The sequence below is a fragment of the Myotis davidii genome, unplaced genomic scaffold, assembly GCF_000327345.1.
Source record: "Myotis davidii unplaced genomic scaffold, ASM32734v1 scaffold26, whole genome shotgun sequence".
Classification (NCBI taxonomy): domain Eukaryota; kingdom Metazoa; phylum Chordata; class Mammalia; order Chiroptera; family Vespertilionidae; genus Myotis; species Myotis davidii.
In genome coordinates this window covers 1,306,899-1,322,761 of record NW_006299245.1, presented here as the reverse complement: position 1 = coordinate 1,322,761, position 15,863 = coordinate 1,306,899, and the positions used below count along the sequence as shown (strand labels likewise).

The following is a 15,863-nucleotide window of genomic DNA, read 5'->3' as shown; positions in this document are numbered from 1 at the left end:
TAGCCTTTTATTATCTAGGATAATAGTTAAGGCGTCAATGGAGTTCGCTGTATTCTGCTGTCTTCTTGATGATGAGCTCTTTGGAATAAAAAAAAATATATATGAACTATTTTTCTTCTCTACATTTTATTCTTAGAGTAGAAGCACTTCAAGGATGGAGAAAGGAACTGAATATCATATGGAGACTATCAAATATAGAAAATATATGTATTAGAAATTGACAGGCCAGATTTTTATGCTAATTTGGGGAAATGTTGTATGGGAAATTTAAATGAACAGATTTTACAAGTCTATTAACTTTCTTCCGTCTAACCTGAATATAATAAACTGGATATGATAAATAGATTTATTAACTTTCATGGTCACTTGAAATTGTTTAAAAAGAATCTTGGCTACTTAGAAGAGAGTGGTTAGTGATTTGTCATGGGGTTAAAAGGGCAAAGTGGCAATGCGTATTACCCTATTTAAAATTAAATATGAAAACTTTGACCATGTAAATAATAGTAGTTAGAATTCAGTGTGTTGTGTTCATGTTTACTTTTATAGGAGCTCATGAAATGCTAAAGTGGTAGGCAGCCATATGAGCTGCTGTAAATTTTTGCTTAGCCGGATTTCCCATCACATTTAGGTTTCACCTCCTTTTTGTTACTTTTTTTCTCCTCATTTGGTAGAAGTACAAAAAGCAATAAATTGAATAGGGTTAGTTGGTGCATAAAGAAGTTTTAAATGAATGGAGGCAGAGATAGTCATTGGACTATATTTCCAAGCTGTTGTCTTACGGAGCACTTTTTCACATTTAATAGTTGTACCACCATCGCCCTAACCGGTTCGGCTCAGTGGATAGAGCATCGGCCTGTGGACTAAAGGGTCCCAGGTTGGATTCTGGTCAAGGGCATGTACCTTGGTTGCGGGTACATCCCCAGTAGGGGGTGTGCAGGAGGCAGCTGATCGATGTTTCTCTCTCGTCATCGATGTTTCTAACTCTCTATCCCTCTCCCTTTCTCCCTGTAAAAAAAAAATCAATATTTTTTTTAAAATAGTTGTACCACCAGAAAGGCGGGGGAGGCAGTATTCCCTACTTAAATGCTGAGTTAAACACAAACCAGTTTCTTCTCTCTGTACTTCTCAAACCATTCAATATGGTGTGATCTTCCTGGAGACATGTTAGAATGTATAGCATTTTCTAAATTAAAACACCAATGTCAACAAACAAGCTCCTCGTCATCTATATATATAAAAGGCTAATATGCAAAGTGTTCCCTCGAGAGTTCGATCGCTTGCTATGACATATGCTGACCACCACGGGGTGGTGCAGAATGAAGGAAGTCCCCGGCTGGCAGCCAGAAGGCCCTGATCTGCCCTGATTGCTGGCCAGGCTTAGGGACCCTACCCATGCACAAATTTTGCGTACTGGGCCTCTAATATTGTTATAAAAATAGGAAGTATCTTTTATATCTAAAAGCCTAAAACTCTAGACCTGGCCTGTGTGGCTCAGTTGGTTGGGGTGTTGTCCCATATACTGAAGGGTAGCAGGTTCAACCTTCTCTGTCACATCAATGTTTCCCTCTCTTTCTTTCTTCTCTCTCTCTCTCTCTCTCTCTCTCTCTCTGCCTCTATGTCCCTCACTCTCACTTTCACTCTCCACCCATTTCTCTTCCTGTCCCCTCACTCTATGATCCATAAGAATATCCTTGGGTGAAAATTAATTAATTTTTAAAAACTTAGAACTCTAGGGAGTTGATGTATAGACAGAATGAAAGTTATGAGACAGAGCCCTGCAATACAAAAAGAAAACTAAAGTAATACTAGTCATTGGAGGGAAGTTTTTTTATTGTTGTTTAGCAAGACTCTGACTTATATTTGTTTAACTCTAATTATTTCACAGCATAGATTGCATGCTTTTGAAATTATGCATGTCCTAAGACAGAATGGAACATAGGCTTAGATTTTTAAAATGAGATTTAGTGAAAATAAATGCTAAGTTCTCTATATCAGAAAATCAATTACCTAAGAGAAATGCTGTTTTTAAAGAAGTTCATGTATAAAACCACTTGAATTTTTAGAGTATTTTTATTGTGAACAAGAGTATGGATCTGCCAAAAACATTATTAATAAATGTGCAAGGACACAAGTACAGGGAGTGCTGCTTACTCACTAGTCATCCTGTATCCTGAGGGTTGCATTCAGTCCTACCCATTGTACCATATAGGCATAGACAGTCTAGAGCAGGGGTGAGCAAACTTTTTTACTCGAGCGCCACATGGGTTCTTAAACTGGACCAGAGGGCCGGAACAAAAGCATGGATGGAGTGTTTGTGTGAACTAATATAAATTCAAAGTAAACATCATTACGTAAAAGGGTACGGTCTTTTTTGTTTGTTTGTTTTATTCATTTCAAAGGGGCCGGATCCGGCCCGTGGGCTGTAGTTTGCCCACAGCTGGTCTAGGGTTTAGCCAGTAACTTGAGATATGACCTTAGGAAGTGTTGTAGGGAATCAAAAAGGGGCTAAGGAGATAGTTGTTCTTTTAAAATCTATAGTTAGGAAGAATTTGAAAAATATGATATGTTACTATGATTAGTTCTATGTAATCTAAAAGATTATCAGATTGCATTGTTGAATTTCAGAGTGGATGTAACCATTTTCTGAAGACTAGTTTTCTTAAAATATATTAAAAATGCTAAACTTGTATGTTTCACTCACACATTCATATGTAACAGCATTCACAGTTATTGTATCTCCAACTAACGATTATTATACATTACTGTAGATCATACCTCACTCCTGTTAGAGATGAAGAGTCTGAATCCCAAAGAAAAGCAAGATCTAGACAAGCAAGACAGTCTAGAAGGTCAACACAGGTATATTTAATGTTTGTAATATATGAAACTTTAAAATAAGTTACCTTTTCCTTTTTTATTGTGCTATAAATATATTGATGTCATTATATAATGTGAGTAAATCTTTAAAGATAAAAGTTGCTTTAGCTCTAGCCAGTGTGGCTCAGTTGGTGGGGCATCGTCCCTTGCACCAAAAGGTTGCCAGTTTGGTTCCTGGTCAGGGCACATGCCTAGGTCTTGGGCTCTATCCCTAGAGGTATGCAGGAGGCATCTGATTGATGGTTCACTCTCACATCGATGTTTCCATCTCTTCCTCTCTTTCTAAAAATCAGTAAAAATATTTTTAAAAGTTGTTTTAGTACCCCTCTCATAGTATTTTTTATATGATTACACTGTTAATATTGTATTTTATCTAATTAGCATATGCCTTGTATCTCTTTTAGTATTTTTTATTTCTATTGTGATATCCGGCACAGAATATCTGTGTTAAAATGAATTAATCATATGTGATTTCTAATAATTACTAAAGAATTCCAAGATATTTGGAGTTTTGGGAAATGGGTCTATTTGGTATCCTATCTAATAATAGACAAACATGGTAATTGACCATACCTTCACTATGCCTCCCATTGGCAATCAGCATGATATGCAAATTAACTGCCAGTAAAGATGGCGGCTAATTTGCATACTGCAGGTAGGGCAGGATAGCGCCATCCCACCTGCCCTGCCGCCATCTGGGCCTGCTATTTGGGATTCTGTACCCTGAGGGTTGCATTCAGTCCTACCCATTATACCATATAGGCGACCGGATCCGGGGCGGCCGGGCGGGGCAGCAGCAATCTGCCAGCCCACCCAGGGTTCGGTGTGCGACCCGGGGCGGAGCCCCAACCCCTGGATCCACCCTGCCCTGTGCGCGATGGGCCACGCCCCAACCCCAGGATTGGCCCTGCCCTGTGCGGCACCTGGGTTGGCACCCCAAACCATGGATCGGCCCTGCCCTGTGCGGGACTGGGGGCAGCACCCCAACCCCCCGATCAGCCGTGTCCTGTGAGGGACCAAGGGCAGCACCCCAACTCCCTGATCGGCCCTGCCCTGTGCACGACCCGAGGAGGTGGGGCAAGCACCTGGGGATCGGGCCTGCCATCTGCCACCCGGAAGCAGGTCTAAGACAGCAGGTGGTTATCTCCCAAGGGGTCCCAGAATGTGAGAGGGCACAAGTGGGGCTGAGTGACACCTCCCCCAAAACCCCCCACCCCCCGCCAGTGCACAAATTTTTGTGCAACAGGCCTCTAGTATTAAATAATTGCTGTGCAAGTATGAGAAAAATGACACTCAGACTGGTTATCATCTCATTACCTCCTCCTTGCCACTGTAATTATATTCCATATATCCCTTTGTGTCTTTCTTTTCCCCCAGTCGAGCACCAAAGTCCTGGGTCAGCTATTTCAGCATTACCATTACTCACATATCAAGCTAAACTATTTGCTAGAATATTAACAGATTTTTTTGTCTTTATACTTTTACTTCTTAAAATCTGACCTGTTCTTCAAGGCTTAACCTTAAAAATTATTTTTTTACTGAAATCTCTGTGGGTATATACATATATAAAACCATAAATACATATAAGTTTAATATATTAACTGATTTTTTGGCTTTTTCTTCATTTGCTGACATTTTGGGAGTATTTATATTCATAATGGTATTTTTGTCATCCATGCTATTTTGTTAATTAGTTGGATATAGAGACAATTTCTTACACATTTTATTTTTTACCTCTTTATTATGCTTGTTTCTGATGATTGTTCATAGAATGAATATGAATTGCTAAGTAGAAATTGATTCATTTTGCAAACCAATTTCAAACATGCATATTTGACTTTAATTCACATTTCCTTTACTTATAGTATTCCTTCAAAGTGAGCTTTAATGCCTCATAATTAAATTTATCATTTTTATGTACAGGGGGTGACATTGACTGATCTTCAGGAAGCTGAAAAAACAATAGGAAGAAGTCGTTCTATTCGAACCAGAGAACAAGAAAATGAAGAAAAAGAAAAAGAGGAAAAAGAAAAACAAGATAAAGAGAAGCAAGAAGAAAAAAAGGAGTCAGAAACCTCTCGAGAAGATGAATATAAGCAAAAGTACTCCAGATCATACGATGAGGTAAATAGTATACCAATGACACAGCTAGGTAAAATGGTAGGAATAATTTCTGTGATTTTCGAAATCCAAGGGAGATTTATATGCCAGCAAACCATATACAAAATTCTCAAAAGTGTTTTAATAGATATCCGAATTATTTTGACATGAGTAGAACATTACTTTTTCATTGAAATACATTTAAGTGTTCTATGTTTTTAAGTGTGTTTAATATTTTAAATGGATTTTAAATCTAATATTTTACAGACTTATCAGCGTTACAGATCAGTATCAACTTCAAGTTCAACCACTCCATCCTCTTCACTTTCTACCATGAGCAGTTCACTCTATGCTTCAAGTCAACTAAGTAGGCCAAATAGCCTTGTAGGTATAACTTCTGCTTACTCACGAGGATTAACAAAAGAAAATGAAAGAGGTAAGAAGACCAAATTTTGAAAAAACTTTGTTTCCTTCAAATCATTTGAATTGGTTTTTCTAATTAATATTTCAACAGAAAAGAAACAACATTCCAAACTGGGAGCCTGATAAGATTGTTGGGAGTGAGAATAGTATAAAATCAAAAGAAAATTATGTGAACTGGCATTGATACACATCTTTATAACCTAAGATGCCACAAAAATCTTTGTATCTACCAGTGTAGAAAAGTCAGTATAGAAGAATTGTTTATGAGTTTATGAGTGCTTGTATTTATTTATTGCCTGTTATGTGTATCATGTCTCTTACATGATTTTGTGAAATTGATTTAAACTAAAATCACTTAATACATATAATGTCCCTGCTAAAACAAAATAGTTTTTATGCTTATTTTCTCGAGAAATAGATTTTTTCAGCTATATTGGCATCCTGATGCTCAATATTAATATTTCTTATTATTGCATATAAACTTTCTATTTAAATTCTAATTAATTTCTACTTTAAATCAGAGATGGGTACTAAATAAGATTATTTCTAATTATAGGCATTTTATGTTTTAAAAGCAAAATTTCATAGTTTTAGCCATGAGATTATAGCAGTAATTATGTAAGATATAGACTTCAGAAAATTAAGTTTTTCCTAATTTCCAGCTGCTTTTTTGTTGGTCATTCAGATATTTTAGTTTTTTGATCCACTAAGTTGAGAGGTGCACATCCTATATAATAAAAGGCTAATAAGCAAATTGACCAAATGGCAGAGTGACCGGTCCTATGACATGCACTGACCACCAGGGGGCAGACTCTCAACACAGGAGCTGCCCTCCAGTGGTCAGTGTGCTCCTACAGGGGGAGTGCCACTCAACCAGAAGCCCTGAGTCTGGCTCACAGCTGGCGAGTGCAGTGGCAGTGGCGGGAGCCTCTCCTGCTTCCATGGCAACGCTAAGGATGCTGCATGGGGAGCAGGCCTAAGCGGTCAATTGGACATCTCCCGAGGGCTCCCAGACTGCGAAAGGGCGCAGGCCAGGCTGAGGGACACTCCCCTCACCCCTGAGTGCATGAATTTTGTGCACCAGGCCTCTAGTAATGTTTATAAAAATTTTGAGCCAACATTTAAACTTATGTATATTTGCATAATAGTTCAGCTTTCCATTGTCTATTGAATATTTAAAAGATTTGGCATCCCTCGGTCTGAATTTTCACGTCATCAATTGACTAGAGCCAAATAATAGCCCCCCTCCACCACCCTGGAAAAGTGCCCTCCTGGCCCCTTTGTACATTTTCATTACCTGGATTGCCACTACAGGCATTGGAATTTAAGATCTTTGCTCTAAACTGATTCCAAAAATAATTTTTAAAACTCCTCTTAATACTACAATTTTGGGTTGTCTTTTGCTGTGACTCTTTGTTAATGAGCCTTTTAAAAATCATTTTTTTTTTTGTTCCATATATGTGTACTTCTTAAAGCATATTCAAAGGCCCTACTATTCCCTAAGCATGTATGTCTGAAGCCATTTTAGCTGTCCCAGGAAGGAAACAAATTTTAAGACTAATAAATTGATTTATTTTAAAGAAATACTGATTTTTTTTTTAAAGAAAGATAAATATTTTTTCCAGAAAAATTGATTTTCTCTTAGATGCTGTCTATTAGAAATGAAATGAATACTGCATTCTGCTGAATGAGGACTGGGAATAGTAGAAGCAGAAACTGATAAAGTTTTATGATGCCTACTAGCTAGCTATTCTATCATTAAGAACTGTTTGTTTGTTTGTTTTCTTGAAGTGTTAACTTTGGGTATAATAACCATCTTCCTACCAGAAGAGCTCCAATTGAATCTTCTTAGGATTTAATTATTTTCTGATCAGCAAATATTAATAAGTATATCTTTTGAGCAAAACTTGTTTAGGCACTAGGAAAATTAAGTAATTAAAATTAGTTCTTGTCTTGATCCTGATGAATGTATCTGATGAGAAATACACATATATGTTTAAACCAAGTGGAAGGGGCAAAATTTGATAATGATTAGAGAATTTTAGGAGGCTTCACAAAGGAGGTTGACTTGGAATTGTTTTTACATTTGCCTTGCAAAATACTGTCAAGATACATTGCTACCATGTGGTGCATTGTAATCCTTAACAGAAGGAGAAAAGAGAGAAGAGGAGAAAGAAGGAGAAGATAAATCACAGCCTAAGTCAATCAGGGAGCGACGGCGACCAAGAGAGAAAAGAAGATCTACTGGAGTTTCATTTTGGACACAAGATGTGAGAACCTATTAAAATATAATTTCCTGATAGTATGCTTCTCCTTCTCCTTCTTCTTCTTACTCTTTTTTCAAATCCTATTTAAATTATTTTAGGGAGGAGGTAGGGAGAGAGAGAAACTTTGATTTGTTGTTCCACTTATTTATGTATTCACTGGTTCATTCTTGTATGTGTCCTGATTGTAGATGAACCCACAACCTTGGCATATCAAGAGAACGCTCTAACCAATTGAGCTACCTGGCCAGACTAGTCTGCTTCTTTTCCAAAGTGCATACTAATAATATCTTACATGCCTCAGTTTATATACTGTTTAGATCATAACTATGTGTTGTTGAGCCAAGTTATGAAATAGAAGTTCATAAACGTACATAAAAGTTCGGCCGTTCAACTAATCAAAGTGTAATATGCTAATGATATGCTATGCCCACTCAACCACTTGCTATGACGTGCACTAACCACCAGGGGGAAGACAGTCAACCAGTTGCTATCAGTGGTTCTCAACCTTCTGGTCCTTTAAATACAGTTCCTCATGTTGTGACTCAACCATAAAATTATTTCTGTTGCTACTTCATAACTGTAATGTTGCTACTGTTATGAAGCGTAATGTAAATATCTGATATGCAGGATGGTCTTAGGCGACCCCTGTGAAAGGGTCGTTCGACTGCCAAAGGGGTCGCGACCTACAGGTTGAGAACCGCTGATTTAGATCATCACTATGTGTTGTTAAGCCAAGTTATGAAATAGGAAAATTTATTTTATAAAGGGTAGTTAATAACTACTAAGATTTTTTGTGTGTTAAAAGCAGGAGCTCTTTTGTAATAATAATAGCTACAGCTCAGCATACGTATATTGATTATTATATAATGACTAAACTGCTCTCATCTTAGAGGTTCTTGAAAGATGTTTTACATTTAATCCCATTTTATGAACATGATTATAAGATAAATACATAACTGTTATTTCCATCCAATGATGCTGGTTAGAAGCAGTGCTTTACTTACCAAATTATAATGATCCTATAGAATTTCATTTCTTTCCTGATTCCTAATTGTATGCCTGGCATTGCTGTTCATATGCAGGAGAAAAAAGAGCTATGAATTAGCTCAGTTAAGGAGAAATTTATACTATTTCAATACAATGTACAACTGTAGTAGGACAAATATAATTTGTTTTATCTTATTTTTTGTTTGATTTTTTACTTTAATTTTTTCTTTCAATTTTTTAAAAAATACATGTTTTTATTAATTTTAGAGAGAGTAAGGGGGAGAGAGAGAGAAAGGAATAGAAATATCAATGATGAGAGAGAATCATTGATTGGCTGCCTCCTGTATGCTCCTTGCTGGGGATGGAGCCCGAAACCTGGCTATGTGCCCTGACAGGCAATCGGAACCCGTCATCTCCGGGTTCATGGTTCAACACTCAACCACTGAGCCACACTGGCCAAACTCATTTAATTTTTTAATATAGAAAAATTCAGCCATACAAAAATAATGCAAAAGTATAATGATCCCACCCCAACTATCCATTATTTAAGCTAATTCCTCACCACTGCTCCAACTCCCATATTATTTTGAGAAAATCTTAGACATATCACTTTATCTATGAAAATGTTAGTATATATTTTTAAGGGATAAAAATAATTAAAAATAGTAACCACAATATTATGACATAATGAGCACAATACCAGATTAGACTTATTGTTAAATAAACACTAAATCCTTAACATTGAATATTCAGTCAGTTTTAATATAAATTTAATTCATATATGCTATAAATGGTTTGTTGTTGTAGTTTTATACTTTGCTGGTTTGATTAGGACTCAACTAGGACCATACATGATGATTATCTCTTTAATGTTTCTTTTAATCAGTAAGTTTCTCCCTTTTTTTCCCCCTTACAATTGCTTTGTAATGAACTGGATTCTCATTCTTGCAGTGTAGTTTTTCCTATTTCCCATCAACTGGTAGAGAATTGATCAGATTCTGATTCAGTATTCCTTTGGTAAGGTTTTTTTGTTTGTTTATCCTCGCCTGAGGATATTTTTTTCCATTGGGTTTTTAGAGAGAGTGGAAGGGAGGGAGAGAGAAACTTTGACATCCATTAGTTGCCTTCTGCACACACCCCAACGGGTTGTGGTGATCGAACCTGCAACCCAGGTACATGCCCTTGATCAGGAATCGAACCCTAAACCCCTTTGGTGCACAGGCCTATGCTCTAACTATCTAGACACACCAGCCAGGGCTGGCAAGGTATTTTTAGCCTCCATCAGGAAGTACATAATGTATGGTTGATTTTAATTGACTGCCTGGTAACATTTTAATAACAGTAAAATAAAATCCCACAGTCTTAGCACCCTGACAGAGTAACTTACTGTGTAAAATTCTTTTTTCTTCTGAATAACTAAGAAACTACATGTTAGTAGTTTAATAGGCAAAGCTGTATTAGTTACAGTATAGTATTTATTTTCCCCCACTGTTATTCAGACCAGCCCTCCTTACAACTCCAGTTTCTGGCATTATAAGGGTCCTTCCTGAAATCCATATTGGCAACACTTGTCTTTTTAATTTGAGCCTGCATTGAATTGTGTTCTAATCAGCCAGCAAAGCAGAGCCCTCCTTTCCCCTTCATAGCCACAATCTATCATACAACATACAAAAAGAAAGGGTAGTGTGCACTTGGGCAGCTTTTTGCTCTATTGTATTAGTAGGTTCCTTTTTTTTAGCTACTACTTTTCAGGACCTCGAAGCTTTCCCCCTTTTTTAATTTTCAGTTCCTGTGTTTTCCCGTGAAGCTACAATGTATAAAGACAATTAGTCCTTGATATGGAATTAAAATATATATATATTAATTAGTAATAATAGCAGCAGCAGCATTGATTTTTCCTGTTCCAAGCCTGTGTTCACATACAATTTTTACTAGTTACCAAAATGATAGCTTGTACAGATTCTCACTAATCCTCACAGCAATTCTATAAAGTTTATTTCCTTATTTTTATGTGTAAGGTAACTGCAGCTCAGAGAAATTAAAATAAGTTTGCCCTAAGTCACATAGCTAAAAATAGCTATACCAATGTGACTCTTGAGTGATCTAATTGTAAAGCCCGTGATGTTTTCATGGTGAGCCTAAGACATATGTTTGAATGCAAATTTCCCTTTTCTTTCAACCCTTTAAGGCTTGTTGAGATGTTCAAGACCTTCTAATAGGATATTCCTATAGTCTGGGATTCTAGGTTTTTAATATGCTGAAACTGATTTTCTGTTTGGTGTATTATAAACTCCAAACGAATTTCCAGATAGATTAATGACCTAAACATATTAGCACTGTTGAATAAATCTTGCTGGGCTTATAGAATGCAGCTTTTCTTGCTTAAGATCATGACTTAACTATTTTTGTTGCCTTGTTATAGTTGAATGACTAAATAGTACTTATATTGATGATTGAAGTACATGCAGTACTATCCTAATATATAAAAACCCCAGGGTCTGTAACATCCAAAACGACCGAAGGCTCGACCGACTGGAAGTCAGTCCTGCAGTCAGTGCTGAGTTGCCATGGCCTCTAGTTAAAATATAAAATGGACTATCTCCTTCCTCATGCTAGGCCTCTGGCTTCCTCATTCCTATTATAAGGTTGTTAGGTAGATTGCCTTTCTTCACCATGTATGCTAAACTACTTGGATGATGCCATGCTAACAAATAGGCCGGAAAAATAGGGTAGAAAAAATGTCCATTTAAAAATCAGTGTACTTTTTGATTTATTTCCCTGGTAGATCTTTCACAAAGGCCATTTTAAATCAGAAAAGCCCTAAAGTATGTAAATATCAACTGTATGAAATTGTCTATTTTAGAGCGATGAAAATGAACAAGAGCAACAATCAGATACAGAAGAGGGATCCAATAAGAAAGAAACTCAGGTAAAACCTTTATTTTTTGGATTTTGAAGTATGTATTATTTTCTGGGTATTACTTTTTGTGCTTATATTTATCCATGAAAGACAGTTACTCCACACTGTACCTTCATGCTAGGGATAGACTTACCAGTAGTTTGCTGGTATCTGGGGTGGAAGGACTGGAAAGGTGCGCAAAGAATATTTTAGAGGCAGTGAAAATGTTCTGAATCTTGATTGTACTGAATTTATGGATATACACAACTGTCTAAACTCATCAAACTGTATACTCTAAGGTAAATGTTGTTTCTTGCATGTAAATAAGTCTTCAAAGTTGAAAAGAAAAACAAAAATAGAATAGTACCCTTCAGCAAAGAGAAGTATCTAAAGAATATTCATAAATTACCAGACCCAGATTTTAGTTTTTTAAAATGCAGTTATGTTCTGGAAAAGGCCATAGCCCTTTTTAATTTTCTTCATATTTGTTTAGAAATTTAGTATCTCTAAAGGACTTTTCAACAATCTTGAAAATTCTGAATTGCATGTGAAGCTCAAGCTGTCTGCCTTCAGAATATATCTTTAAAGAAAATTAATAAATTTTATCACAGAGAATTTGAATTACTTTATCATAATACTATTATTACTTCAAAACTGGGGCTTTTGTTACATGGGTTATTATGATTTGCTCTCATTAAGCTGTTGTATGGTAATACTTATATAAGTGACAGTAGTAATTAAGAATTTAAATGTGACACTAAGCAAGAAACCATAAAAAAAGATTAAGAGATTTAAATTTTTTTCGATTTGATTATTTAAACATGTAAAACTATAATATGTCAGAAAAGAAGCCCTTAATAAGACATGTTTAAAACACAGAGACATGTTTTTTGTTCAGGTAGAAGAAAAGAATCTTAGCCTTTTTTTCTAACATTTAAAAGATTAGTATTTGTACTGTATATTAGTATTTGTACTGTATAAATTTGTACAGTGAAAAAATAATTGGGGCATAATACATAAAATGTATCAATTTACAAAAGAAGGAATACAGATGGCCAGCAGCTTGAAAATGTACTTAATTTCATTAATAATCAAAGACATAATATAAAATAAAATTGCAGAGGTTAATAATGATCAGATTTGGCATAGTTTTGAAATAGGCATTTCATAGAAGATTTTAGGATTGTAATAAATGTATCCTTTTTGGGGATTAGTTTAGCAATACAATACAGAAACCTTGCATAAAAGTTTATGCCTTTAAATTTAGCAATTCAGTTCTAGAAATCTAGAAGTGACTGAATTATCCTATATAATAAAAGCCTGATATGCTAAGTATCCAGTCATCTAATCAGCCGTCCAACCAATCAAAGCGTAATATGCTAATGATATGCTAAGTCCACTCAACCGCTTGCTATGACGTGCACTGACCACCAGGGGGCAGATGCTCCGATCGGTAGGTTAGCTTGCTGCTGCGGCCTGGCTGGTGCGGCCGACATGCCCTGGAGCCCTCCTGTGGTCCCTCCCTAGCTGGCCAACCTCCCGCATCCCTCCCTGGCCCTGATCGTGCACCAGTGGGTTCCTTCAGCCTGGCCTGCACCCTCTTGCAATCCAGGACGCCTTGGGGGATGTTGGAGATTCGGTTTCGGCTCAGTCCCATAGGCCAGGCCGAGGGACCCCACTGGTGCACGAATTCGTGCACTGGGCCTCTACTGTAAAGATAAATCTACAGTGGTGTTCATAACAATGTGGCTCTTTAAGCAAAATGTTGAAAACACTCCTGAACGTCTGTTGGTAATGAATAGATTAAATAAAATGTATTTGCATAGATAGATATTTTATGTGTTCACATGGATATGTGTATAAAAGTTAACTAAGGGATTTGAGGGATGGGGAATTAATAGAGAAACTTCTTATTTTTTTAGAATTTAAAGTGAAAGGGTTTATTAGTGAGGAAGTGAACCAGAGAGTAGGCTATTCCACAGACAGAGCAGCTAGAGAAATTTTTTATATTGCAGTGCTTTTGTATGAGCTTATGGCACTGTAATCAGAAAAATTAAAAGGGTATTCTTACTTGGAAAAGAATTTTGGAGCACAAAGAGCAAGGACATCATAAAGTGAAATAAGCTGGTCTCAAAAAAGGACATACTGTTTGATTCCCCTTATATTAGGTATCTAAAGTAGTCAAACTCATAGAAACATAAAGTGGAATTGTGGTGGCCAGGGGTTAGGGATAGGGAGATATATTGAGTTATTCAGTGGGTCTAGAGCTTCAGTTTTGCTAGAAAAAAAGTTCTAGAGATCTGTTGCACAACATTGTGTATATAGTTAACCACTGAACTATACTCTTAAAACTAATTTAGATAGTAAAAGTTATGTTTTTACCACAATTTAAATATATATATTTTTAAAACAATGACAACACCATGATTTTTTAAAGAAAAGAAATAGAATATGAGTGAATTCAGTAACTGCATAGAGTTTTTATTTTTTAAGTTTAAATCAGTGAATCAGAGTGCAAACTGTGAGGTGAGATGTGATGTTTTTGTTTGATATGTACACATATCTTTTTTTTTTATTTCTGCGCCTTTTTTATTAGGATATAATTGCTATATAACATATTAGTTTCAGGTGTACAGAATGATAAGTCAATGTTTGTATATATTGAGAAATCACCACATTAAGTCTAGTAAACATCCATCACCACACAAAGGTACAAAAATAATTTTTTGTGGTGGGAACTTTCATGCTATACTTATACTCTTAGTAACTTATAAATTTGAATATTTTGAAAATTAAATTTTAACTTCAAAATTATTGTTATATAACTAAAGAATAAATTAATTAAAAAAAGCTTTACATCAGAAACTGGGAAACAAGTACCCTAGCCGATTTGGCTCAGTGGATAGAGCATCAGTCTGCGGACTGAAGGGTCCCAGGTTTGATTCCAGCCAAGGACACATGCCCAGGTTGCGGGTTCAATCCCCAGTAGAGGGCATGCAGGAGGCAGCCTATCAATTATTTTCTCATCATTGATATTTCTATCTCTCTCTCTTCCTCTCCCTTCCTCTCTGAAATCAATAAAAAATATTTTAAAAAAAAGAAAAGAAAATAGGAAACATGAAAAATTGATTTTGCAAAAAAAATTAAATACAACTTAGTAAGACATTCTTAGTCTGTGAATTAGACTTCAAACTGTCCCAAAGGAACCAGTAATGTTATGGTGCAGTCGAAGATAAATGTAATAGGAAAATACAAATATTTTTGTTGATTTTTGAGAGGAAGGGAGAGGGCGAGGGAGATAGAAACATCAATGATGAGTGAGAATCGTTGATTGGCTTCCTCCTGCATGGCCTCTACTGTGGATCCAGCCCACAACCACTAAGCCACACCCGCCAAACTCAGTAAGATTATTTTTGTACTATTAATTATTACACAACTTAGATAAGAAGAGTTATTGGAACTTCAATGTAGCATACCACTTGTTTGGAAATTTTTTAAATAATTATAATTTTCTACCTCTAATTTCTAAACTTTAAAGGACATATAGCTGGGCTTTCAAGAAAGTAAATTTTAAATGAAATATGTATATACTGTTATATATAAAATACCTTAGGTATTCATTTGTTTGTTTCTCATGTCATTGCCTCAAAAATAGAAAAATGAGAAAAGTAGTTGTTAGAATTAGCACATAGTAAACTTGACATTTTTTAATTAAAGTATGTTTTTGTTTTTTTTTCTGCTGAGTGGGTATAGTAATGGATATGTGTCTTGGTCTATTTTTTTTCTATTTAAAAAAATAATATATGGTGGAATTTGTAGGCATTCACAAAAAAAATTGACCATAAATTGCCCAATGTAATTATATAATATTGTGCATGTAAAAATAAACAGTGACTGTGTTGTTGAACTTCTGTCTAAGGACAACCATGTTAAAGTTAAAACAGATATAGTAATTAGATGTTAGTTTAATAGTGTGAAAACAGTATGTTATGTTAAATTTACTTGATTAATCAACAAGTTACTTTAATGAAGCATAAAATTTAGTATCTCTGTTTTTCTTCTTTTTTTTCTAGACGGATTCCATTTCTAGGTATGTTTTACCTTTTGTTTTACTACCTTCTCCTTTTCATTCTCTCTAAAAACTATGTGGCTAGATATTTATGGATTTTGTAAGTTGATAAAATATTTTGAGTAGTAAAAATCTATCCATAATTAGATGACCTAGTAACTGTCTTTGTCAAAGTCTTTACTTCTAATTCTTAGTCCCAGTAAGTCATGATTTTTCTTATCTTTACAACAATAACTTTTAA

The 15,863-nt window shown here is 35.6% G+C and overlaps 1 protein-coding gene across 9 annotated transcripts in view; it reads left to right on the top strand.

Moving 5' to 3' along the window:
• PPP1R12A (protein phosphatase 1 regulatory subunit 12A) overlaps nt 1–15,863 on the top strand; it is a 142,782-nt gene that overhangs the window by 111,490 nt on the left and 15,429 nt on the right. For all 9 annotated transcript variants that reach the window (XR_001515724.1, XR_001515725.1, XM_006774709.2 and 6 more), the window contains 6 exons: nt 2,769–2,859; nt 4,801–5,001; nt 5,245–5,413; nt 7,549–7,670; nt 11,518–11,583; nt 15,627–15,643. Coding sequence is in view for 7 of the 9 variants with exons in the window: in XM_006774709.2 (XP_006774772.1) it covers nt 2,769–2,859; nt 4,801–5,001; nt 5,245–5,413; nt 7,549–7,670; nt 11,518–11,583; nt 15,627–15,643 (666 nt within the window). In the remaining 2 variants the exon portion in view is untranslated. The remainder of the gene's footprint in view (nt 1–2,768; nt 2,860–4,800; nt 5,002–5,244; nt 5,414–7,548; nt 7,671–11,517; nt 11,584–15,626; nt 15,644–15,863) is intronic.